This window comes from Anser anser, assembly GCF_964211835.1.
Source record: "Anser anser genome assembly, chromosome: 2".
Lineage (NCBI taxonomy): Eukaryota > Metazoa > Chordata > Aves > Anseriformes > Anatidae > Anser > Anser anser.
This window is the reverse complement of record NC_139721.1, coordinates 26,245,334-26,272,977: the sequence shown is the minus strand read 5'-3', so window position 1 is coordinate 26,272,977 and position 27,644 is coordinate 26,245,334. Positions and strand designations below refer to the sequence as shown.

Below are 27,644 nucleotides of genomic sequence, written 5' to 3'. Positions count from 1 at the left end.
GGTTGTTTAGTCTGAGGAAGAGGAGGCTCAGGGGAGACCTTATTGCTCTCTGCAACAGCCTGAAAGGAAGGTGTGGGGAGCTGGGGGTCGGCCTCTTCTCACAGGTAACTAGTGATAGGACTAGTAGATAGGACTAGCACCGGGGGGGGGGGTTACGTTAGAAATGAGGAGACGTTTCTTCTCAGAAAGAGCAGTCAGGCTTTGGAACGGGTTGCCCAGGGAGGTGGTGGGGCACCGTCCCTGGGGGTGTTCAAGGAAAGATTGGACGTGGTGCTTAGGGACATGGTTCAGTGGGTGACATTGGTGGTAGGGGAACAGCTGGACCAGGTGATCCTGGAGGTCTTTTCCAACCTTAATGATTCTATGATTCTGTGACACACACTGCACATGTGGATGTCTACACTTAGGACTCTGAGCCCCAAAGCGAATCCTCCTCCCTCCTCCTGTCCAGGTCTTCATTAGCAGAGCCCTGCTTCCTTCACTGAGGCAAAAGAGAAGTGCTGAGACTGTCTGCTCTAACAGCACATTCCAAAAGGATGCCGACCTGATGCCTGAGATGGAGGTGTTGGTTAGCATTATCCTTGCAGCCATGGGAACCATTCCACCTGCACTAGCCTACAACCCCGTACTGAATAGTGTAACTATGAGGAAATGCATGCTGTATGGGACCATAGAGCTTCCTTCAGGACTCTGGTTGTAAAGATGATAATGACGAGTCCTCAGTAATTTGACAGTAGTCTAAGGATAGTAATTATCTGTCCCTTGGATAATGTGCTTTCGTTTCACTTGAGAGGCATATTTTGGTCTCATGCTGTTGATGATTTATCACTGTCCAATGCAAGTACACAGAAAAAAAAATAATTAATTTGGAAATACAATCAGGAAACAAAAAAGATTTATTAAAAAACAGCATGAGATACAGACAAACTCTATAATTACATGAACTGCAAGAGAGTGAAAAGTATTTTTGCCAAAAAAGAATTATTCCATGAGAAAGAAAAATGTAGGAGGAAACAATACATCATTTTCTGACCATCTTTTAAAGCTAGATCTTTACGTGGTTCAGCACTGATATGAGGAAGGTGTGTTTGCTACTATTTAAGAGAGATAATTGCAGGTATTGGCTCTAATTCTCATAATTTTCAAGACAGTAGCTACAGAAATCAACCTGAAAATGAAGTACAGATAAGAAGGAAAGATACTGTTCAGAAGGAGCTGATACAGTTTAGTATTTCATGACTGAACAAAATAAGTTTAATGAGAATGACTTACACAGTTCTGACATTAACACATATCCTCCGGTCAGACAGAAAAGCTGCAAATAGATTTGCTTGTAAATTTTTCATATGAATGGTTATTTTTAATGTAAAAATCAGTTTTCTGCAGAAAATAAGAGACTCACTCACACCGGGAAAATCAAAATGTAATGAATAGTTTCAATTGCACTGACCTAAATGGAGCTGACCTAGAATGCTTCATTTCACATCAGTTCTTCAGAAGACAGCATTAGTGTCTTAGAATTGAGCTCATTGCTTAATTGTAGGTGTAGTTTGAGGGCCTGGTCTCTTCCACAAATCCAAGTTTCCCAGAGAATCACAGCAGTTTAGTATCTCTATCAACACATGCATTTACAAACACTTTAATAAACCAATATGGAACATTATGTTTTGGGTAACAATGAATTGTTGAATCTCAGTTAAAAAAATAAAAATAAAAAAAATCATTTTGCAACAAAACCAAAAGTTGAAACATCATTTTCACCTACTGAAGGGTGACAACTCTAAAATTTGCCTAGTTTGTGGCAAAAAAGCCACCATGATGGTGCTTCTCATCTCCCTGTTTAGGTCTGTGTGACTGAGAATCTGTTAAAAAAATCATCCCTTGCACAGTTCTTTACAGATTTTAGTAACAACAACTTTTAACGGTATTATTAAAACTCTTTTAAAAATGGAGATACTAGGATTGTTAGTATTAGGATCAAAGGCTAGTATCAGGATCATTAGTATTAGGATCAGAGGCTAGGATCATTAAGGTGGCTAGACAAGTTCATTGTATCCTGGACTAATGCAAAGGACTAGGGTATTTTTAGTTGAGTTTTGTCAGGAAAAAAAACTTTATTCTCTCCTGTAGTCCTGCCACATGCAGAGCATTAAGTGACAACTCTGAAGTTATCGCTTGGTCTGGAGCTAAGTAAAAGCAAACTAGATAATTATTTAGTACAGAAAAATATGGGGCAGTAAAACAGCCATCAGCTCCACTGCCCGAGTCAGAGCTGTGAAAGCCAAGCTGGCTGCTGTGTTTGAAAGGACAGAAGGTGTATGGTCCTGTTAGCCCTGGAGTGAAGAGCAGCAGTGTCCTTGCAGAAGTGAAAAGTTTGGCTTCCCAGGGATCAACCCCAGGAGCTCTGCCCCATTTCGCCCCTTCTTCCTCTTCTCCCTTTTCTGTGGCAAGAGGCCAATGCCTCGTCCTGCTAATGGCAGAAGATAGTTTTGCCTCCACTGATAAGAGACCTTGAGCAAACCTGAGCAAAAAAAAGTCCTTGATATTGTAAAGGAGCTGTGAAGCAGCATATCCTTAAAATGGAAGGGCACATATTCTAAGCCTTTGCACAACACTCTGTAGTGTTGGAGCACTTATCTCATTTGGCTGACTTGAAGCAGAATGGGATGCAAGACCTGCAAAGAGCTTACAGCTTTTTGGCTGAGAGTGTCCACAGATGATTGTTTAGCTGCCCTTGCGCTGTCTAAGTAACATTTCATTCCTTTCATTCACAAATTATATGCCTCTACTTAACAATAGGAGATGCCAGCCTCCAACTTTCCTCCCTGAAACCAAATTTATCAGAGACATGCAAATGGGACCAAAAAAAGGGTTGGTTCAAGCCTCTGAAATCAATCCTTCTCAGTCTTGAGAGTAGACTTGAAGAAGAAAGTTTTATCCTTCTCCAACTATGACAGTAGTAGCAATGAATTTCCTAAATGAAGTTAGTTCATAAAATCTTTCCTATAGTATTGGATTCTTCAATAATATCACTGCTTTAGATGACAGAGTGCACACTGCGTATCATTCCTGTGCTGAAGAGATGGCAGTGACGCCTCTCATGGCCCAGGGAAAACATGCAGATCTCCTGGTACCTCTGCCTAGAGGTGCCTTTCATGCCAGGGTCAGTATGTGTCAGGTCAGCTGCTGGAGCTGTGGATCACTGGGTTCACATCGGTGGATGAGTTGAGCAGCTTTGACCTTCCCACTTTGGCTGGTCCCACCCCATGGCTGACCGATGTGGGCAGAACCCAGGAGTGCCCACAGCTGCTTTGCATGCCTACGTGTGGGGCTCCTTCCAGAGGTACCACAAACAGGCACTTAGCCCACAGTTCACTCAAGTGAACTTGCTTACCTGTCTGCCACAGAGCTACAGGTAACATCAACCTTGCAGTCAGTCAGTGGCATATGTCCCTTAAGAAGTGTTCATGTTGTTAAGTAGGGAGCATTGTAGACAAAAGGCAGGCACGTAAAAGGACCGCATTTAGTAGACAGAAAGCAAATTGAGAACAGAGGTTTACAAAAATGATTGTGCTGACATGACGTGAATGCATTTGGCTGCACCCTGTGCTTTGGGTGCTTATCAAGAGTGGAGTGCTGGAGCCTGGATGTGAGTCATCCAGCAAATATTGCAAATTACATGTTCAGAACTGCCAGATTATAGGTCTAAGCAGAAGCATCCTTGGCATACATACTCACTGAAGTGACGAACAGGTGCCCACTGCTAGTACTGAGCTGCAGAAACAGCCCCTTGGTGTGTACCTCACTCCTGTACTATTAAATATATTCCAAACTTATTTAATTGCTTCTGTAGCATCCTGCAGGGTGCTCAAAGTTGTTTGTGTGCAGAAAAAGAATGCCTGGGTTTGTTCACAACTGTGTTGCTTGAAGAAACATGTTATTATTTCTGAAAGAATGAAATAATCAGTGGCAGACAAAATTATAGTGTCCCTGCCTAGAACAGCATCCCCTTCAAACAGGATGCCAAGAACAATGGAGCTTCAAAGGGTATTTATAATAGAAAAGGAAATACAGAGAGTTCGCTAGAGTGAAATCCATGCTCTTTTTGTCATTTCTATGTACTGTCACAGACTTCCTGAAGGCCGTTGCACAAATCACTTTGGACAGTAATTTTGTAATTATTCAGGTGCCCAATTCTAAATGAAAACCAATCCAGCATCTAAATACATTTCCATTTTCAGTCGTAGTCCATTTTGCAGCTGCATCGCCTTTGTCAATGGAACTAACAGAGATGTTCCGATGACAGCAATGCTGAAAGCCTCTGAGCCATATCGTGGTGCTATACCACTACCACACTGCTGAGGATAGTGCAGAATAAGTAGGACCAGAATGGATTTCAATATGAAATTTGAAAACAGAGAGCAAATTTGACTGGCTAACAATGTTAAAAGTTGTTTGAAACTCAGCTATCAGGATGCAAATTAGAAAATTCAGAAATGTTGTGTACAAAGAGAAGTCATTAGGGCAGAAGATGTGAAAAGGCAGAAAATATTGAGACAATGAACAAAATGTATGAAACATAACAACCTGTCATGTAATATCATAGCATTTTGCTGCTGTTTTTTGACTCAGGTATTTTTCCAAATTTCACTGTCTCAGTCTGCATTTGAGGAGTGAACATCTGGGGTGTTTCAGAAAGGACTGCTGAGTTCTGGAAGTGATTGCAGTTTGGTTGATCATTGATGCCATAGTGATCCGTGGTGAACAGCTTTAAGGATTTGTAGACACTTCTTCCATCAGATAGTTTGCTGACCTAAGTTAAGTTCCCCAGCTTCAGCACTGATTCTTAAAGACGATGAATTTCACTATACCTGCCACCAAGGTCATTGGAAAAAACAAATGCAAGACTCATTTGTAGCCATTCCACTTGGCCCATACAAATTCAGTTCAGATGACCATTAGTTAATAAAAGTTTTTTGAAAGGTTCATTTACTTCATCAATTAAAAATGCTCAGAAGTTTTTATAGCCCTGACTATGCAAGTTTGTAAGAACCCAGGATCCTGCAATTTTTGTCTGTTTCTGTCTTTCTCCTGAATAAAAGCCAAATACATGAAAGTTGACATTGGAGAAATTGACTTTAAGATAATACTGTGTCATCATTTTATTAAAGGTCAATAAAAAAATCCCATTAAAAAGATAAGTGAAAAAATCCTAAGTGCAATCAGCCGTTCAATATTCACCCATCAGCAAGATTCAGAAAGGACATTCATGCTTTTAAGTTTCTTTAATAATCAGCTTCTCCTCCCTGGGAAAAAAGTCAATATGATAACTGTCAGAATTGAGCTGTAGGTCAGACGGTTTATCTTTGGACTGTTAAAACCTGAGAGAGAAAAACCGCTTAAAAGTTGATCAGGATGAAATCTATGTAAAATAAACAATTTTGAATTTTATAGAATACTTGCATACATTTATGTATTTATATTACATATTTATATGTATTTCCTAGCAATATGGCAATACAACTATTATTTTTATGTCATTAATTTCGCTGCTACATTTTGTTGCAGTTACTACTGGTGAAACTGTTTTGTATGGCCAGAAAGACTTAGTAATATTTTGTGCTGAGGGGCTGTGTCTGTTTCTGTCCTTCTGTTGTACTCCATCTCATGGAGGACTATTGCCTGGTGAGGAATGCAAATAGGAGAAAGACATTGGGTTTTCCCTCGTTTAGCATGGAGGGCTGAGCAATCTGGGCTGTGCTGTCCAGCATGACAGACACAGAAGAGGAGTGCAGGTGGGGGGAAAAAACAAAAACAATTTCTGGTGATGCAACAAAAACCATTACTTTGCTCATTAACCCTCTATCTATCTTCTTATCTTTCCAGCAATCTTGACACAGAAGAGCTCTGTGGTAAGTTCCTTGCTGAGCAAGAACATAATCTACACCAGCAGCAGCCCTGTGCAAGTGAACACACCATGTGTTATGATACTTTTTTCTGTTTAACCTTTGTAGCTCAGACAGAAAATATTTAAATTACACTGAAAGAACTACACTGGAAGAATGCAGACGGTTTATAATTTTTCAGACTGTCATCCATTAGAAGCAGATATTACCTTGAAAATATTTTTTCTGTATCCATGCTTCACATTTTCTGAGCTTTAAAAATATCTTTCTCTGTTCTGATGAAAAGACAGGTACCCTTGTTTCCCATTCATATGAGATATTTTTTTCAAGTTAGTTCATTGCTTTCAAAGGTAGGAGTGTTTTGGTAATTTTGAAAAAGATTTTCATATTGCTATCCAACTGGAGGAAAGTAATGAACTTTCTTCCGGCTCGGTTCAGTAAGAACAGCAGTTTGACTGACCCCCCGTTTGGCCCACTGACCTACCTCTGTGCCCTGTTCCAGGCTGTGAGACACGAAGCTTTTTCCCTGAGACCCTGCTTGCTTTCCCCCTGGTTTTACGGCCCCTGATTTAGGGGCTCTGCTTGCAGCAGGGAAGAATTCACAGAAAATTTCTGCAAGTCCTCCCACAAAATGTCAAAAAAAGTCATACTTGTCAAAAGCAGCCTATTTCTGGGGAAAGTGGCAAATAGTGGCCTGTTGAATTTTCCCAAGGTCAATAATACTGAAGACTTTCAAAAGCTAAAAACGCTGTAGATTTGAGTGCTAGCCCATTTACTTGCCCATGAGGTGACTCTGCTCACGCTCAAGAACCTACTGTACTGAGAGGCATCTCATTGTGTGGCTTACAAATATAGAATGACTTTGACAAAGTGAATTGGGCTGTGATGACTTCTGCTAGCTGAGAATCTGACCAAAATTAGCCAAGCCTGGCCAAGGAATAACATGGCTTTTTTCCCACAAATGATTTACAGATTTGGGGATTTTTTTTTTTAATTTTTTTTTTCCCCCCACTGGAGGCATGCTCAGTACCACCACCCCACACAGCCCAATCCCACCAGTTCACCAGAGGGTTTGGCAGGGTCTCAGCCCAGCGTTGACTTAGTTTTCTGTCTGTTTTGATTAAAGATGTGCAGCTTCAGCAGTCCTCTTGATATCTGAGCTCTTTAGCTTCCTTGTAAGTCTTTCACAGGTTGCCACTAGGGTGTTTCTCATTTGTGAATCTGGTATTGAGTTTACCCAACACGTATTTAGTCTCCAGCTTCCTCTGACTTATCTCCATAGCTCCTCCAAAATGAAGATTCATTTCCAGGATACTAATGCACAACACATTTTCTCCCTAAATCATTTCATTCAACCACTCGGCAGTACCAGCTTTTGTCACCAGTATTCTTGAAACCTCATGCTTTCATGACTCCCTAGAGAAACACTCAAACCCCTTAAAAGCCTCAAAGTATTGCTATTTATTATTTCAAAAAGCTCCCATCTAAGCTTGCTCTTCCTGTCTGTCATTTAGACGTTATTTTTCATCTTTGTCTAGACATTCTATGTCTAAATGCCTCACTTGACACAATCACTAGCTTTAGCATGGTTTTCTTTCTTTTTTTCTTACATTTTCCCTCCTGTGCCTCCCTCTGCTGTATTTCACTCCACACTGACCAAATGAGGTTTGCTTCCTCTCAGTGTAACCCCCTGCCTCTGAGCTACCTTCCTGGTTTGGATCCTTCTGAGATGCCTCACAGGTGTCATACCAACCTTCCTCCTTTCTCACGCTCTTTGGTTTAATATTACCTGTGTTTACAGACAACATTGGCCACCTCTCTTGGCTAGTAGATTCCTTGTATTAACATAAATCTCTTTTTCCACACAATATTAACCATCTGACAGTATGTTCCATTGACCCTGATCTACTCCATAAACATCAAACAGACCTACTTAGTGTTTGTGTGCCTTTTTAAAAGCTTTTTAATTTACATAGTGGAATCTCTAAAGCCTATTGATAAAATGGTAATTGTATTTTCTTTTATGATATTTTAGTCAGACACAAATATAAGTAGGACATTAGTAAATACAACTTTTACACAGTTTTGCATGTGTTCTATTCTTGATTTATGTCCTATGATTTGATATTGTCTCTTTCTGATAAAATATCCTTTAATTTGAACAGGTATACAAGGATATTCTACAATTTATGTTATTTCCACAGTTTTTGATAAAAAATATTTTGTATGCATCATATTTACTGAAAATATACTCACAGTAACTGGGGCCAGAAGCTTAACTGAACAACTCAGTCTCTTCACTTCTCAGAGAAAAACAACTGGTCTCAGCTGACTCCAACTCACAACAGCCCTGGCTTGATCTCATCTCCTCTAAGGGCTTTAGCAGAGTTATTCATTTTTGTAATAATGTGAATATAATGAGATTTAGTACATATACATGGAAACTTAATTTCCTTCTAGTAACTATAAGTAGATTTCTAAACTAAAAATCCATTTTAGAAATAAAATGTAGACTTTTTGGAAATAGGTCTATTTCAGCTCTCAAACTGATACTTTAATCTTTGTCAATTTTTGCAATTCATCTATTGAAAGGAAATGTTTTGAAGCACTGATTTTTTTGATTTTTTTTTAAGTACTCCAGGAATGGTTTTGAGGGAAATATTAACAAAATTTCAAAGTAAAATCATCTCTTTCATTGTAAGTCTTGCTCAATGTATATTTTTAGATAGGTAATAGTAAAATTATAACTGATTTTAGAATTCATTAAATTGATATTTAAGGAAGTATCAGTTTTTCAGGTCATGAGTAGGTGACTTGGGTTTCTTCTTCTTTCAGAATATTTTTCGCAGCACTTAGGAGAGTATGAAAATGTTCTATCTGTCTTGGAAGACTTAAACATTACCATACTGAAGGCAATGGACAAAACAAAGAAGGTAGGTAACAGTTGTAAGGTCTTTTCTTTTTGTTTAGTTGAATATGTATCCAATTTTTTTTTTATCTAGACAAAGTTGCTAATTCATATTTAAGTTCTTCCACGTATACTTGGTTTTGTAGCGAAAGTCCAGGAGGAAAAGGCTTGTCAAAACAGTCAAGTATCACAGCTGTAAAGTACAGTTTGGATATAAGCAAAATTGTGAATTATCAGAAGGATGTTCTTCATATTGTAGTATCCAGAGAGGGTTCCCTGTCCCAGGCCAAATTTGGGAAAGTATTATCAACTTTTGAAAATAGTCTGAATTTGAAATAAAAAACATCAGTAAAAAATTCAAATACCAAACTACGCTACTGACTGACATTAAATTAGGTAGGCAAGTATCTTCTGGAGACATACTGGGGCATTGTATTAGTGTTATTGTTAAATATAGACTCTAGTATAGTTTAAAAAGATTTAAAAGGACTGTGGTAGCTCAATTCACTGCAGTCATACCTGCTCATGCCTGCATCCCAGGCATCACAAGTACATAAAGAGGTCTGGTAATATGCTCTTTTTCCTTGTCTACCCTCACCACAGGGCTACTGACTGGAAGGCAAGCCGCCAACAGCCTAAAAATTTTAGCCTAAGTATTTGGTGAGATCCCATGGGGGAAAAAGTCTGTATCCTTCAGTCAAACAGCAATCAATGGGGAGAAAGTTGCGCTTCTCTAGCGAAGCTGTTATCTTTGGCATTCAGGCATTTGCAAGAGTACAGCACTCATACATTTTACATGAACTGCCGAAATAAACCCCTGGAAGTGTAGCTTGTTTATTTAGAGCTTTAGCCAGTGAGCTGAATGTCTCTCAGTTCACACTGTGCATCTTCCATCCTTAATGAAGTGAATGCGCACTGACTCTGCCTCGTTGAGCTGGACGATAAAGAGGAACAGATTAGTTCACGCAAGCTACACAGAATTCAAAAAACAGCAACAGGAACAAAAATCACAATTGCTTGATTAGCCACATGTATAAAATGCTGCTAAAGGGCAGGACACATCATATGATAACTACTGGAAGTAAATAGAGCACAGCATTTAAGAATTACTTCAGAAAATAATTACAGAGGAGTCCCAGTGATCAGTTGTAAGAAGTAAGCATTGGCCTGACTAGAAAATGGACTAGAAAATGTTATCAGTATTATTCTCATCTTAAATCCCAAGCACAGCAGGATACCAGCTACTAGGAAGAAAATTAACTCTATCTCAGATGAAGCCAGGACACCTGAGTACCTAATCAAACCATTGCAGTGCAACTATTAAAATTCCCGTCTTTAATATTCCAAGCTTTTATTGAAGTTACTGGTCTAAAATCTGAAAAACATACCCACCTAAAATCAGATCTGGAGGTTCATCCAAACCTAGTTAGTGTATTTAGATAGAACAGATAGATGATGTTCATTGCCCGTAGGACACAAGATGTTACGTAGCTCCTAGCTCAAGTTGACTCCCCAGCCCAAATGAGCAAGTACTCTGAAATGAGTGATTGGTACACAAAGCAAAGGCTGGACTTCCACTCCTAATACAAAACACAGCTTTGACATGGCTACGCCATTGTACCAACCTGGTTCCTTAAATAGACACTAGGTATTATTAGTCCTTAAAAAAGTCACTAGAGCATTTATTACCATCGTCTAAGCAAAAATCTAATTGGAAAAATCCTATATAGAAGAGAAGCCCCAAACTGAAGACCTACACACTGAGAGCTACAAAGACATGGCAAATCTAGAGTGGCTGACTCAGTTTCTAATGACCAGGATGAAATTTCCAAGGACCAAATTATCTCCTATTAGAAACCAAAAGGTAAGTCCAGGCCACTGTCCTTCCCAAATCAATAAATGGCATATAGAGGTTTCAGTACTACATCTCATTATCAGCAATAAAACACAAAGGTAACGCATACTGTCAGACGCTGTAAAAGGTGAACATTTTACCAGAATACTGGCTATATCTAGAAAACATTTTCATTTATACATGTCAGTGTCCTTTGGTTGACAGTAAAAACTCAGACTGAACCTGAACTCCACTCTGCAGGACGTGAGGCTGACTACAAATCAGTCTTCAAGGTTGCCGTCTGCTTTCTGTCCCCTTTGACTTTACATGGATTTGGGAAATCTTGGTGCCTCTGTCAGGCTCTGCTAAACTTTCCCAGAGAGAGTACCATTTCAGATTGGCAGTCTTAAATATCTTGGGGGGAAAGGAGCAACTTGGTATTTTATTCATTTTGTTTATCCAGTTCATGGCCAGATGAACAATCACCACTTGGTCCTTCCTATAGGAAATCTCTGCTTTCCAACCAATTTTTATTGCTGGTTCTCAGTAGATACTTTGCATTAGAGGCAGCTGCAGATCTGGAGCCTGAAATAAACTGCTCAGCTTGTTTCCAAGGAAACCCCTGAGAAAGATGACATGTCAGTCTTCAAGGAAAAGCTAAACAGCAGATCAGAACATCTGAAAAATATTAAAATGTAATATATAAGTGTTCCTTATTCCAGATATAAAACCCCAAATTAAAATAAAAAAGTATCTATACTTTTTGGCATACATATATCTAAATTTGATAAAACCAAATTGTGTGAAATTATTTGACTCATATCCTTAAATCTAGTACAAAAGGATACACCAAAAGATCTTTTGTACATGAAATAGATTTGACTCTTCACACTGTCTTGTGGGGTTATGTTTGTTTTTAACTCACCACGAGTCTTGGAAATCATATGCAGTGATGAATAAATACTTCAGGTTTTGTTCACAAACATTCCCAACCTGTTCAGCCTTAAGTCATAGAAATCTCCCACAAAGAGCAATTCAAGTTTGGCTTGATTACAGACCCTTAGTTTTAAATCATGATCAACCAAATTGTCCTGGTTTCTTCAAATTGTTTCCAGGTGTAGATATTTTTGAACCAACAGATTAGCAGATAACTGACTCCTACAAGGCAATTAGAGTGTAATTGCTGTGTACTTTATTGACCTCTGTGATTTGAAAAGGTTGTCAATGCAGCTTTCCTAAAATGAACTTTTTTCCAGTCTTCCAGTCCTGTACTATCTGATAAATGAAAATATTGAGTCGTCTGCAGGAGAAAGCATTCCAAACTTCCAACAATATCAAAACACTTTGAAATCAGGCTTTCTTTGCCGTTCTGGGGTCAGATCCTTCCAGCCTAATCAAACTAAGCAGCAGCTGACTGTTTTGGTAGTCTTATTCAAGCAAGTGTGAGTGTTCCCAGATCTTGATGTGGTACAATGAGTAGGAGGGAAGAAAAATCCTAATTTCAGATTTTTTGCTGAGATAAACACTTACAGGCCAGCACATCAGATGGGAGAACAGGAAACCCTCCTTGGTATATGAATGGCTAATGCTCTGCTGCTTGAAGAGAAGGTGCTAAGCTAAAAATGTAGACAGAAAATGCAGGTGTAGAAAGGAACGCCTTCTAGCAGGGAAAATATTTTATTTATTTATTTATTTATTGGTAATTGCAAACTTTACATTAATATACAACATACTTTAAATACAAAAGACATCTTACTAGAGGATGTCTGGTAGCTGTAGCCCTTCTGTTTTGGTGCTGATCCCTTGCGTTTTATCTTTATGCAAGGAAGGGTAACGCGCCTGTGGATTTTTAGAGGAACTTGTGCTATTTAATATTTCATCATTTCTCTCCTCAGGATGGAGAGTCTGCACAAGTTGCTTTTCCAGGAGTGGTGAGGACAGACATCATTGGTATCGCTTATTTTTCTTGTACCTGCCAGGTTGATATTCTCCTGATCAAAGTACAAGCTGGGATAGTTCTGTTTATCTTGTTTGTTTTTCATCTTATGTACAGGAAATATTAAAATTTAAAGATTCAACAAATGTTTACAGAGGCACTGGAAGGCTTCTTTCTTTTTTTTTTTTTTCCTTCTGACATCTTTTATAACAAGACACAGAAGTATATTCAATTAAAATATTTGATCTTAACATTTCCATTAACCAAATAAACATAACACTTCTGGCAAGCTGCATTTTTATTCCAGTCACATAAAAATATTATGAAGAGAAACTTTGCAACTCACAGCATACAATCAGTCACTGAGTAATGAGGTACATAGATGAAAATAGAGCAGGTATTTCTAGGTGCTTGACATGCTGTTTCAATTGACTTCAATGGGCAACTTGTGAACACTGAAAATCAGAAACTAACAGATGAAAGCATCTGTCTTCCATAAGTTATCACACCATGAAAGTGCTGCTATTTGTCAGCTATTCAGTAAGAACAAGTTTTGTTCTCTCATTTGTATTCCTTGTAGTCTATAGTTACGGCAAATGCAACCCGCTGATGGTGGTGAACTAATCTAGACTCTGAACATGCAAAAGTTCATTTAATCACAAAAAATATAATTTTCATATGAAATGAAGGTGGCAATGTAGAGGTATTCAGGGGGTTAAACAGAGGCATCTAGAGATATTTTATAAAACCTGGGTTCTTCAGTATGTCCAGGATGTCTGCATGAGCCTGGCAAATAGGACACAGGATCTCCAGGAGACCCAGGAGCATCAGGAAGCCCTCTCTGGGTACCAGCCTCCATTGTAGGTACCTGAATAGCTCTGAGGTTTCTGAAGCATTTTTTCCCAGGGGAGAAGTCACACAGAGGAAGACCTGGTGACAGCTTACCCTGGTCCAACAGTTCCTGTAATGAGAAGTCAAAACACCCATCTACAGTCCTTTTTTTTTTTTTCTTACTAGCTGAAGCACACTTCCCTGTACTCCTGCCTCCATCCTTCCTCCTTGCCAAGAACAAAGGGTCATTCTCCAGACAGACCTGGTCTCCATGTGTCCCCATGTGTCCCCATCACTGGCATCCATGCAGTGAGGTCTTAGAGGGAAGCAGGAGCCATTTCAGACAATTTCATATGGCTGTGCTGCTGAAAGTCTAACCATACCTGTCTGGTAGCCAAGTGACTGTACATGGATGTGGATGTGGATTTCAGGATGGGACATGCTTCCTTCTGCATGATTTCCATGGCTGTTGGCTTGAGCCTCTCCTAACCCATTACTCTACCATGGACATGACAATGGCCCTGACATACACAACTCTTAACATACTGGGGTAACAATTAAAATTCAGACTTTTTGCATCAGCCTGTTGGTGAAACAGTAGAAATTGGGAGTGGTGAGAGCAACTGACCCTGAAAGAGATGCTCACTTGGGAGAGCAGCCCTAAGTGGCCATGTGGTTGTTCCTTTTTCCTCGTAAATGCAGAGTCTGTGTATCACTCATGGAGCTGTCTCCAAAGTGACTTAAGACCGCTAGACCTGTTGTAAGAGTGATCCAACCTCCAGCAAAAAGCTGCATATCTAAGCTGTTTCTTATGTTATATTGGGAATACTTATTAGATCAGATATTTTAATTCCAAGAGCAAATTATGGAATAGATTCTATATTTTTAAAAAATGTAAACTACAACTGGCTTTTATAGTTAACAGTGCTTATAAAATGAAACTTTCATCCAGTGGGTAAGAGTGGAGCTTGACCCTGTATAACTTTCTGAAATGCAAATCCAATAAAGCCAGCATGTGTTAATTGGAGCCTATTCTGTACTAAGCCCAAGGCTGATCATTTCCATGCAGTCCATAAAAAGTGAGATAAGAAGAGAATATTACTTTAGGCACTGCTGCCTCATCAACATAACACATATTCAGTCAGATTCTAAAATAGTTTTAATGCGGGGTAAAAAGTATTTAAATAATGTGGAGCACCCCCCACACGCTGTAGATGGCATTTGCCATCTATACTAACTGTAACACAATAGCAACCTCCTGGACAGACTTGTCAGCACAATAGGATTTTTTTTTTTAAAACAAATATTGGAGAACTCCCCCTTAATCTTTTCCTCTTTGTCTTATTTCATTGTTTTCATTCCATATCTTATACTGCTTTTCTTCCTCAAAAGTACAGCAAGAAATTTCCTCCACAGATGAAAGCTGGAAAGCACTTTGGCCAGATCAGGTGCTATATACTTTTTCAAAACTGAATCAGAAAGAAATGACCTCTGAGTGTACACTTCTCCTTTAAATACAATTATGAAGGTTTTCTTTTGGAGACAAAAGCACTGTAAACTTACATGGAAAGGAATGGCAGACAAACATACAAAATGAGGGATGGGATGCTGCAAATTTTCTCCTTTTCAAACCGCAGTCTGACAATCTTTTCTTTGGAGGGACTTTTCTTCCCTCCTTTGAAACTATTTTGTGAGGGAGACCAAATTATCTGTCTGATAGCTGGGGACCAGACTCAGCAAGCTAGCAAACAGCTCTTAAGCAGCAATAAAAATGACTGCTTCATACCAAGCATTTAAATGTGCAAAACGTTTTTAAAAAAAAGATGGAAATGAAAGATAATTTCTATTCTCTAGAGAAGTCAAGTTCTGAAATAGTCTGCCAAGCACTTGGGACAAAAAGAAAAACAAAACAAAATAAAACCAAAACCAACCAACCAACCAACAAAAAACAAACCCACCAACATTAAAAAGAAACAAACTGCTTTTTACACGTTGCTTATAATAATGTAGAAAAGGAAGTGTGTTTTATGCAACAACAAGATGCTGCATTCATTGACTGACACAGCACATCTAATTCTTTGCTTCTATGAAATCATTTATTTTTCTGCTTTGCTCAAAAAAAAATCAAAGGAAATCAATGTAGCCTTGTTATTATTGGAAAACTTCTTGAATAGTCTAAAAATAAGAACCAGTCAAAGTAAGAGAGAAGATTGTAGGAGCTGAAACAGTAATACAGGGACATGCAATTTAGTTACTGATGGTGCATTTATAGTAATTATGTAAATCACTGCTCTTTTGTAGGTTGATACCCATTATAAACCAGAATACCTTGATTTTTTTAATTGCATATTTGAGTAATAGTAACAGTAGCTATTATGTAAATTATAATCCCAAACAAAATAACTGTGAAAAAAAAAATAGATAAGCATATGTCAACAATAGAATTCCATGTCTAACATTCTGAGTGAAAATGAAGTTTCAAATTGTTTTTTGTTTTGTTTTGTTTTGTCAAAATCTGTGTTAAATCGGCTGGCACCAGTTTTTGCCCATGAGTAGAATTTATTATCACATTTTATAGAATCATAGTCTTAGTCTCTTTGAAATTGCACTTTTTGCAAATGCACCTTTATCAGAATCAATGTAAACTGTATTACATCCCTGCTACCTGAGAATAATGCCAGGCAGGTATTAGTTTATCCTGCTTATTCATGTACTAGCTTTGAATCCAGTTCATTTGTTCCTTACATTCATCACTATATTTTTTCAGGTCAGTTTCAGTCTAAAATACCATAGCCATCTAGTATTTTGATGTTTTAAAGTGGACAAAATAACCAGATTCCACTGGAAACGAAAAGCAGAACAAAAAGGTGCACCTTTTATTCTTTACAAAGAAAGATAAATCTTTTCATGATGAAGATTACGTAAGAGACTGAAGGTAGACAAGTGAAGTTCAAGACAGAGGGAGCAGCTGTGGAAATAAGGCAGTATGCAATGACTATTTTTAATAGTGGAAGGCAACTGATAAAAATAGATTACTGCAACCTAATGCATTTCTTAACTGTTCACTGTTAATTCTTCTTGTATATCTGATTGCTTCAGGTTATCTTTTAATTACAGTTAACTATTTCACTAGTTTAACTGGCAATATATTGTAGGTCCTTCTGCTACAGTGACAAGGGATTTTGATTATTATAACTATTTAAAAGGTGTTTTGAATCTCATAATTATCTAGAAGGTGTAAGACATCAATTAAAAGATCACAGACAAAGGAGAGAGATTCAGGAAGAATGAACACTTTCTCAATTCCACATCAGAAAGCATCACAAAATATTTATTATCTAATACCACATCAGGGAATTAATGTTGAAAGATTTTCTGTAAATTTGTGGTTTTCACAGAGAAGACAAAGGGAAAGACGGCCAGAAAGCAAGTGAAAGATGTGGCTGCCTACTCATTAGGCTTTATGTGCCCAGAAGCTGGCATCATCACAGAGAAAAAAAAAAAGGCGGGGGGGGGGGGGGGGCATGAATTCTTTGGCCAAAAGAAGAACGAAAGAAGATAATTTTAGTAAAAATAAATAAATAAATAAATAAATAAATAAATAAAGTTCCTTTTTAATTCTAGAAAAAAAAAATAAAGATCAAAATCCCTTACATACTGCTCATGCAAAGAAATTACAGGTGTGTTCCCAGTCCCACCTCTGTTTCTCACAGGCACATCATTCAGCTGTTATATCAGACCAAACATATCCCCTTTAAAATATTAGCAGTGTTCATAGTTACATCTACATAAGGAGAGAGGATTCTAAAGAAAACTTTGTTATACTGAATAAACATTAAGTCCTAAAGACTAGACTTTTTTGTCTGAACCCTGAAGAATTGTCAAAGGTTTTGAACAAAACAGAATTGAAAGGGTGGAGTAAGGCTGATGCCTTTGATGCAAGTTAAAATTTTGGTGGGAATTTTTCAACAATCCTTTTAAACTCAACAAAGATAGAAAATGGTAACAACAATATATCAGAGTAATAAATTAACTTGTCACTAAGCTCCTGCTGCACTTATCTTTTAGGAATTGCTCCCATTTGCAGGCACGGTTGGTTCTCATATTCTCTTTTCTCCAGCTAAAATAGCTATAAAACTGATTAAACGCAGTCTACAAAGAACCATCCAGAAGTCTTTTCTTTTGGCCATGGATGTCATGACCTAAATTCTATGGGTTGATTTCTTTGTATTCCCTAATTTCTTATGAAACAGACTTGCCAGGGGTTAGAATTGGAGTCTGGATCATTTTTACATAAATTTGTATGCTCAACTGTTTATCAGCTGTTTGTAAACTCACCTGAGGAGAGGGATGTTGGTGACAGTACTAAATATATATGTATGCTAAATATATCACCAGAATAGTGATATATCTGCTAGGAGGCAGAGAAAATCCTATGACTGAACAGCTATTTTTATCTAGGGACATCATTAAATGAAATTTTAGAATTTCATTGCACACTATTTTCTATCTAAAAAATTTAATATAATGATTGTTATTGTGAGTCAAGTCAAATGCAGATTAACTCAAAAAGCTTCAAGCAATGAATTCTAAGAACTTGTGCAAGCATATTCCAGAGATTCACCCCTTTCCTCTCTTTCTAGCTCCTTATCAGTGTAATGAAAACTCTTGGGAACTCCTTTGATCTTTTTTGATCTTTGATACTTACTGGGTCAGAAGGAGACAATGTTCAAATTTTCCTGATAGTAGAGATATGCTAAATAGTCTTAAACATATATATATTAATTAAGTTAATAACCATGCCTTTAAGCATGAAAGTGTGAAAGTGCATAGAAATAACTTCACAGCAGGAGGAAAAAAAAATCTTTTTTTCTGACAGGAAAAATCATTTTCCTGTCAATATCTATCAAAACCCCCAACAGCTTTGACACTTTACTTCTATTCTTACAACTTTCTACCAGTAGCAGTGACATTACAGATATTTCTGCTACCCCGATATGAAACACAGCAGAAACACAGCTACATTTCTTTCAGCTACCTGGTAGTCTTAGTAGGATTTAAATAAGAGTTACTTTTTATTCATGCATGAATTCTGTACATATTATTGTTGTAAGATGAGTATATTACCCTTTCAATAATCCCAGTAAAGGAGAGTGGTAGACTGTGCTGTGATACTTTGGTGAGACTGCTGGTAGACTGTGCTGATGGATACTTTTCATAGAACCATAGAATATGGTTGGAAAAGACCTCCAAGCTCACCTGGTCCAACCATCCCCCTACCACCAATGTCACCCACTAAACCATGTCCCTAAGCACCACGTCCAACTTTTCCATGAACACCCCCAGGGACGGTGACTCCACCACCTCCCTGGGCAACCCGTCCCAGTGCCTGACTGCTCTTTCTGAGAAGAAATGTCTCCTGATTTCCAACCTGAACCTCACCTGGTGCAACTTGAGGCCATTCATATGTCATTGGTCTTAGATCAGCATTGTAAGTTGTTATGTCTCTAGACAGAATTTAAACATGCAATTTATTTGAAATATAATACCTTAATAAACTTGTAACATTTGTGCCACATTTTAAAATTGAATTTGAAAGTACTTAATAGTTTGACATATTATGCATTCACTCACTCTTATGAAGAGGATACTGTGAAAGTTGCATTTGTGTGCAGTCATAAGACAACACAATGAAATGAAAAGGTCATGAATTGTTTTTCATTTCAGCACAGCTACTCTGCTTACTTTTATATCCTCATTTTAAAATCGTAACCCGGGGCACTATCCCATTAACGTAGGCTCTAAACATACAGGGCAGGTCTACTGCCCTCCTATGACCAATGACAATTTAAATAGATTATTCCTTACTGATTTTGACTCAATGATAAGAACTTTTCAGTTGCTTGGGGGTGTTTTCTGTAAAGACATGTAAGTAATTTTTTATGAAATTATGTTGATACAACACATAAAATAGGAAATAGAAAACTGCAGCCATATAACAGTAATAAATGCTATAAGTAGTGTTACAAATAAGGTACAAAAATATAAAATAGTGTTATATAACATAAACTAATATATAGTAAAACAGCAATATAGGAAGGAGAGGCCAAGGGAACTAAATTTGTTCAGCCTGGAGAAGAGGCTGAGGGAAGACATAATTCTACTACCTGAAGGGGTGTTGTAGAGAAGGCAGCACAATTGTTCAGGGGTGCATAGCAAAAGGACAAGAGGCAACAGCTACAGCTTGCAGAAGGGAGAATGCTGACTAGACATATGGAAAATAATTTGCACAGTGAGGATGTCACAATGCTGGATCAGGCTGCGCAGAGAGATAGCAAAATCTCCAACTGCAGAGATGTTCAAAGCTCAGCTGGACGGCCCTGAGCAGCCTAGCTTAGAAGTTGGCTCTGCTCTGTACAGAGGCTGGGCTAGATGACTGCCAGATGTCCTTTACAAGTAAGCTTGTGGGTATTTTGCCTCAGATCCCACCCATTCTAAATGAGTTCAGTTTTCTCTTTCTTCCAGCCATGTTTAGTTGGCTTGCCCCAAGTAAATGAACACAGTAATCCCCCTCCTTCCCCATCTCAGCTTTCTCCTTTTCTGATAAATGGGTCAGTGCAGCACCAAGTCACCCATGAGGCTGTGGGCTGGAACCAGGGCTCAGGAGGATCCAGAGAGTCACTTAACTTGTAGCAGCTTTGAGATGTAAACTCCCTTAGGAGACACCTAAGCCTTACCTACTTCGCCTTTGTACAAGGAGAACCTTTTCTGCACCTTTTAAGGTAGCTGTAAGCCAATTTTAAAGACCACGGTGACCTTTTCCACAGGGAAATCACTCATTATACGTATTTTCACTAGCATTAATAGAAACTCATATCTTAGCTGCTCACAAAGGTCACAGTCGTCTGTTGATGAAGGCGATATGGAAAATTGCCCTCATTCATTCACAATCAGTAAAACCAACAACCAGAGCGATATGTTAACACAGACTTATTTCATTTGGACTGCCCAAACTGTTGTGCGGTATAATGTGTATGCTAATGAACTGTAATTTACAGTTAATGACATTCAGGAAACAGGCCATTTTTCTAGTTTACGTACAGAGGCCATCAGTGTGTCCCGTTATTAATTGGCAGTGCAGTAGGCTAACAATACAAATGCTCTGCTTGCCAGCTAAGCTGATTCTAACGTAATGTGCACTTAATAAATCGGTACACACTTTTCTTAATTCAAAATTAACATCTTCTTTCATCTGGTGAAATGCTGTAAGAGTGCCCATTTAGCAAAATGGAAATTAAAGCCTTTTTCTATAGGAAAGAGAATGGTGAAGTGACAACAAAGCACGGCTGGTAATTCCTCATTGCTAAGAATTGGAGTTGAGATGTAATTTGAATTGTAACTGAAAATTTTTCCCTCCATGGCTTGAATTACGATAATGTTAATGATTTATATACGCTAAGTACCTTCTTGCGTAATCTTTTTTACAAAAGAATTTTACGAGGACCATTAGGAGCAGTTAGCTGTCAGTGGGTAGGAGTTTGGACACCAGCAAGGTGGTCAAACCTTAACATCCCAGTTACATCAAATCCATGCAGAAGGGATGTTGCCTGTTGAACCCTTTGATTGGGGCATACAGAGAGACCCCATTCAAAGCAACAGAAATATTCCCACTGGTTTCAGTCTATGAATTAACCATGTTTGTAAATATGATGGAAAATTATATGGAAATTTAAATTATATCTGTAGAAATTATTTATTTATTTACTTTTTAATTCTCTCAGTAATTAAAGAAAAATATTGAATAGCCATTTGCCCAACTGGCAAGATGTGTTGGAAACACCTATATTTTGGTAAAATATAAATATAATGAAAGAGTCGTTGATAATTCTAGACTCCCAGAGTTGATGTTAGCATCTTGCCTAACCTATCTTTTCATAAAGACTCTGTGTACCTGAAAAGGTAGCCCTAAACTATTTTCAGAGATCACAGGGACCTTTTCCACAGGGAAGCCTTTAAAGATACAACTAAGGGACAACAGAATGAGAACAAAAAGGACTAACTCCTGCTGTATGCATAAACCTGAAGTCAGTCTTATTAAAAAGCCATTAAGAGCTTTCACATGCAGGAAAGCATTTCTGAAGGAGTTAGGAAGCAGCCAACTTCAGACAAGTGTTGGCAAGTATTACATAGCTAATGTTTATATCATCCCCTACCAGCAAGGGCCTGCCTGAGCAGTTTGCAAAATGATGTGCATTTAAGCTGTAATTCAGCATGCTGGTGTCTTACTTACCATGACTATGAGCAGGAAGCTATACAGAAGTATCTGTAAGGATTACTTTTTGGATACACAGAATTTTAAGACACACTGATTATCCTCCTCTCCTTGTGAGATTGCGTTGATATTTAAAAACTTATAAGAAATGGGATCTCAGCTGCAGGGTTTTACTTAGCTGCTCATACTACACAGATTCGCACATGTTGTTCTTACCACAGAGAATCAAAACTGTGGAAATTGAATGATCTCTGTCAGGTGCAACAGAGTCTGGAATCAGTTGCGGTGGAGGGGTCAGAAAATTTAGCAAAAGGAAAAAAAATTAGCTTTCCTGTTGCATAATAAGATGTACTACTCATAAAGGTTGCCAAAATGTTCTTTACGGGACTGTTATGAGTCTCAGGTATTTGTGCAAAAGGTAGACAGACAATCTGTCATAAGTATCTCTCTTTTAAAAATTTATAAATAAGAAGTTTTAATTGAAGAAGAAGAATATAAATAAGAAGTTTTAATTTGATTCATTTGAAGGCAGAAGAAATAAATATAGATGAGTATGAAGGTCCTGGCTACATAAGTAACTCTGATGGTTCATGGGTGGCTCAACATGTAAGTTTTCTGTAGCAGAAGTCTTCCAGCAAGAACCAGCTTAATAGCCTATATTGTGAATAGAGAGAAGGTGCTTTTGAAGCAATTACCATACAATATTTTACTTGACATTTAAATTTCAAAACATCCCATATTTGTGTTCTGATTACAAACATGTACATGCAAAAATCAAGCAAATTCAAAGAGAAGTCTAAAAGTCAGAAAGACATTTCAGCTGTAATTCACATTGGGAAGACGAGGGGAGAGCTTAAAATCTGATTCCTTGTGTGATGGAGAGAGCAGCTCTATGAATTTTTCAGACATTTTTCTGTTTTAAGCCTGTATTCAAACATGGAGCTGATTTTTTTGCAGATCTTGATGGGATCAAGTGAAACTTTCAAAGCAGGGCATGACTTACACTGGCCCAGAACAAGACAAAAACTAGATTCATTAACAAGTTGCAAGAAAAGCCCAGATGGGCATCATTGTGCTGAATGTTCTACTGCCTGTAAATGCTGAGGGAGGAAAACCTGGAAGAATGGGGAAGAAAAAAAAAAAAAGAGGGAAGGGAAGGGAAGGGAAGGGAAGGGAAGGGAAGGGAAGGGAAGGGAAGGGAAGGGAAGGGAAGGGAAGGGAAGGGAAGGGAAGGGAAGGGAAGGGAAGGGAAGGGAAGGGAAGGGAAGGGAAGGGAAGGGAAGGGAAGGGAATTGGGAAGGGAATTGGGAAGGGAATTGGGAAGGGAATTGGGAAGGGAATTGGGAAGGAAATCATGGATACAAGGAACCTGGGGAAAGAGGTGCAAGGGCTTTAAGTCAGAGACTGGTCTGAACCACTTAGTTCTACCAGAAATAAAATGTTTCTATCAAAGAATGATTACAACGGCAAAATCTCTGTAATTATCTAAGCAAAATAGGCACAAATATTTTTGAACACATTAAATATATTGAAAATGTAATTGTTCAAAGAAACATTATAGACTGATAAATATAGGTACAATAATAAGCAAGTTTCAACTGAAAGAACACTTAGACACATTTCATATAATTAGGAAATATGTAGATATACAGTTTCAAAAATAATTAAGCAAATTACAGGAACAAAAGTCCGTCAAGGACTGCAGCATTCAAAAGGCACTATTTCTGGCACTGGCAGTCCTTGAGCCAAACTGCTGGTGCTTTTCAAGGCAGCATCCCTCAACACGTGTCCTGCTCAAAGCCTCTTCCCGTAATCCATGGGAGAGGGACAGGCCACTAGACTAGATAAATGTCTTTTCACAAGAGTCGATGTGAACAAAAATTTTAAATTCACTTCTATAGCTGTCAATCGTATCTTGTTTTTTTTCGTACTTAAGAAGTAATGTGGTATTGCAATCAACTGGAGTTAGGAAATGTAAGAAAAGGTGGATTTTTTTTTTTTTATTAGAAACGATGTTGTAGAAGTGTGTACCTGGGCCTCTCTGAGCTTGGGTGGGTTCAGCGTCCATACCTGGAAATTCAGAGGTCCTTTCATCCATAAGCATACAGGTTGCCTGTGCAGTTTGCATGTATAAGCACCAAAACATCCAGCTGCTTCCTTTCTGAACTAAACCCGAATCTTCCCTCTCACATTTCTAACACAATAGGCAGATCCTTACCTTTTCTTTTTCCTTTTTTTTTTTTTTTTAATTCAATTTTTAGGACTATCAGGAAGCTTCTAATTTGGAGCAGTTTGTGACTCGTTTTCTTCTGAAGGAGACACTGAACCAGCTTCAGTCCCTCCAGACCTCCCTGGAGTGTGCCATGGAGACCACGGAGGAGCAGACTCGGCAGGAAAGGTCAGCAAACTGCAGTGACGGGCATGAGGAGTGAGTGGGGTCACCACCGACCTCCGAGACCATTTGATGTTTCATTCAGCACCCTGATGTAGGGAATCACCGGAGAAATAAGGATATATTTTTTATTCTGCAATGGAGCTCATTGATAGTAATAGGAATTTTCCTCAAATTGAATCCAGGCAGTTTCCACTCTGATCCTATGTTGAGCTGCATGTAGGGCTGAGGAACTGCTGAGAGTGAGATCATTTTGTTGCATCCTAGTCTCTGCTCCTTTGACTTCTTATAAAACCCATTGACTATTTAATATCAAATGCAGAAGCCAGAGCAATGCAAGGTGAAGAGGTCTGAAATTACCAACATCGACTGCCTCCTTGTTTGCTTCTTCCAGCTTTATGTCTTTTTTTGTTTGTTTGTTTGTTTTTTCATTCCTGGTTGCACAACAGTCCCAAGATTGAGAAACAGCCAGGGAGTTGCTTGTTACAGCTTCTTGCTGTAAAATGGGGCCCACAGTATTGGTTTACACCTAAATCTATAAACTCTCCATCACCTGGGCAATCTATACCCAGGTTTATCTGAATTTAATAGCATCACCTCATAGATGAGAATTTGTAGGATCAAGGATCAAAATATTTTTGAAAAGGAACTTGGCTTCACGGATTTGTTTTCCTTGGTATGTTACTGTTTAAGATGATAGGGAAAGCAAAGTACAAACTGTTTTTTCATGGGCAAAGATCTCAGTGCTTCGTATGTTTCAAAACACATTGCTTTTTCATGCTTTTTCTTGGAAACGTCATTTTCTTGATTGCTTTGCTGTTGGATATGAAGTTCCTGAAGTACATGGACAACATGCTGGGTGGGGTTTTGTGCTGGCAGCTTGACCACAGGATCAAGCAGGTTTTGGAGGATGAGGGTGTACAGGGTATGCACAGTATAAGTACCCATATATTCATGTATACTTCTTTTTAGGCTCCCCACACAATTAGTGGGAGAGAAAGAAGTCTCTAATGGCCAGTTCAGAGCTGGAGCTTAACTTGGATGCTCTAAACCATCCTCTGCAGTAATCACAGGCTTCTTCTCTGACTTGCCTTTTAGGATAGCCCCTGTAGAAAAAGTATCTAGAAAAAAGTGTGGGAAGTATCTTTGTAACTCGACCCACTAACTTGGTGTATAGAATAAGGAGCTGTGATACTTTTGAGCCAAATATAATCTTCCCCATTTTCTGAGGTAGCAATAGAAACGCCAGACAGACTCAGCGCTTTAACTACAGCTATTTTGGAGAAAACTGGGTTAGTTTCTACTGCAGATGCCTGAGACCTTTTGTAAAATCATCTTTAATTATGCTTAACTTAACTGAGGGGCAAAATGTCTGAGAGTCTTCATGCTGGGAAACTGCCATAATTTGGCTTAAAGTTAAGAGATTTTATCCTGTTTGTGTGCTGCAGCAAGTTCCATCCTAAAATATCTCCTTAATATAGTTAAATCTTCTCAATTTAAAGTTCATCCCTCACTTTCAGCTCCTCTTATGATCCCAGTTCCTCTGCAGAGGTGAAAGAAAACTCCTGTGAACCACAAGACACTGTGGGACTGGCTCCTCAGGCTAGGGCAGATCCACATCACTGTGGCAGACCTCGAGTTTTCCTTCCCTAAAAGATAGGTTTATGACATCTTAACTTTCCTTTTTTTTTTTTTTTTCATTCTTTAATGACTAGCAATCTAGTCTAGTCACTGAAGACACTAAAAGCACAAGTGATTATTTGTAGTGAAAATCTGGAAAAGAATTCAGTAGTCTCAGTAGGTCTGTGTCCTTTTTTAATTTAAAGGGGCAGATACAAGGACATTAAAACATGCTTGCGAAAACAAAAAGAGGAGACATGCTCTCGCACATGCATTAACTTATGAACTGTCCTGTGTTTCTGTGTAGACAAGGTCCAACAAAACCAGAGGTGCTCTCAGTTCAGTGGCCAGGAAAACGTTCAGCTCGAAGGCTGCAAAGGAACAACAGCCTATCGCCAAACAGCCCTCATTTTAACACAGGTAAGGCATGTCACATTTTAGATATATACAAAACATATGCGTAAACATACACACAGAGAAAAATATATGTTTGTCTTCCTCTTAAAGCTTTAATATAGATGTGTGAACTCATTCAGGTACTTTACTGTCAGAAATCAACCTTCAGTTTAATACAGGAAATATTAGCTCAAACTGTAGGGAAAATAAATATGTAGCCAAAGATCTGAACCAAAAAAATATATATGTATGTAAATATGGGCCAAACTGGGATATTGTTTTGGGACTGTTGGTTGAGCCAGCATTTCTTCCGTAATATTTATAGCCTGTAGATAAGAATGAAAAAGTGAGGACATAACTTACACAGAAGCAAATTCTCATGGGATGACTTACATCCCAGCTGAGGGGAACAAACAAAAAACAGAAAAGGAAAATACAAAATCTGAAGGAAAAGAATTATTTCATTTATTAAATTGTTAAAGGTTATACAAAAAAAATCTGATATGGCATCTGTGGGATGTATTTGAAAGTAATCACAGACTCCCAGAGTGGCTGAGGCCGGCAGGGCCCTCTGGAGCCACCCGGTGCCACCCACGCCCAAGCAGGGACACCCAGAGCAGGGTGCCCAGCACCACGTCCAGGCGGCTTCTGAAGGGCTCCAAGGAGGAGACCCCACAGCCTCTGGGCAGCCTGTGCCAGGGCTCCGTCACCCGCACAGCACAGAAGTGCTCCTGGTGCTCAGGGGGAGCCTCCTGGGGGCCAGTTTGTGCCAGGGAGTTTGTGTCCTGGCACTGGGCACCACCAGACACAGCCTGGCTCCGTCCTCCCTGCACCCTCCCCTCAGGGATTTACAGGCAGTGATGAGATCCCCTGAGCCTCCTCTTCTCCAGGCTGAGCAGTCCCAGCCCCTTTCCTTCTAGGAGAGCTGCTCCAGGCCCTTCATCATCTTCGCGGCCCTTTGCTGGACTCTCTCCAGTATGTCGAGGTCTCTCTTGTACTGGAGGCCCCAGAACTGGACACAGTCCTCCAGGTGTGGCCTCACCAGTGCTGAGCAGAGGGGCAGGATCACCTGCTGATGGTACTTTGCCTGATTCAGCCCAGGGAAACATCAGCCCAGGGTAACATCAGCATGTAGTTTTCTTTCTGTGTTGGATTTCTACAGTATCTTAAGAAGAAAGAAAATCATTCATACAGACAAAATCATGCTTTACCTTAGTTACTCCAAAATGAACATTGAAGTAATGGCAGCACATTCTTTTCAGAAGAAAAATAATTTGCAAGCTAAGTTAAACATTTCTACAAAATAAATAAATATACTATGTTCCAGCATTTAGTAACATTTTACTCTTCATTATTTATGTTTTCCAAAGGCTGGACTGAGGAAGACAGCCAGTGGATGACCCAGATAAACAGACTCCAGAAGCTGATTGACAGGCTGGAAAAGAAGGTGTGCATTTCTGTTCTTCTGGTTGTTCTCTCACTCTCAGTAAAGATTTATGATGCGATCCTGAAACCACAAATGCTCATCAACATCCCAGTGACAATCTTC

At 38.8% G+C, this 27,644-nt stretch overlaps 1 protein-coding gene and 1 long non-coding RNA gene across 10 annotated transcripts in view; one reads left to right on the top strand and one right to left on the bottom strand.

Annotated features, from left to right (window-relative positions):
* NECAB1 (N-terminal EF-hand calcium binding protein 1) overlaps positions 1-27,644 on the top strand; it is an 82,713-nt gene that overhangs the window by 23,916 nt on the left and 31,153 nt on the right. For 3 of the 8 annotated variants that reach the window (XM_083824796.1, XM_083824797.1, XM_083824795.1), the window contains exons 4-8: positions 5,887-5,912; positions 8,742-8,839; positions 23,949-24,085; positions 26,007-26,119; positions 27,466-27,542. In XM_083824796.1, coding sequence (XP_083680922.1) covers positions 5,887-5,912; positions 8,742-8,839; positions 23,949-24,085; positions 26,007-26,119; positions 27,466-27,542 — 451 coding nt within the window. Of the gene's footprint in view, positions 1-5,886; positions 5,913-8,741; positions 8,840-10,532; positions 10,679-23,948; positions 24,086-26,006; positions 26,120-27,465; positions 27,543-27,644 lie in introns of those variants that run through there. The other 5 variants (XM_083824802.1, XM_083824798.1, XM_083824799.1 and 2 more) reach the window with 3 other exon arrangements.
* On the bottom strand, positions 9,424-12,524 carry LOC310894558. 2 transcript variants are annotated; one of them, XR_014580004.1, is made up of 3 exons: positions 11,574-11,719; positions 10,892-11,326; positions 9,424-9,748 (listed from the first exon to the last, which is right to left on the bottom strand). It is a non-coding gene; the product is annotated as an uncharacterized lncRNA (long non-coding RNA). The 2 variants fall into 2 exon arrangements; XR_014580003.1 differs by lacking the exon at positions 9,424-9,748 and having other exon boundaries at positions 10,934-11,326; positions 11,574-12,524.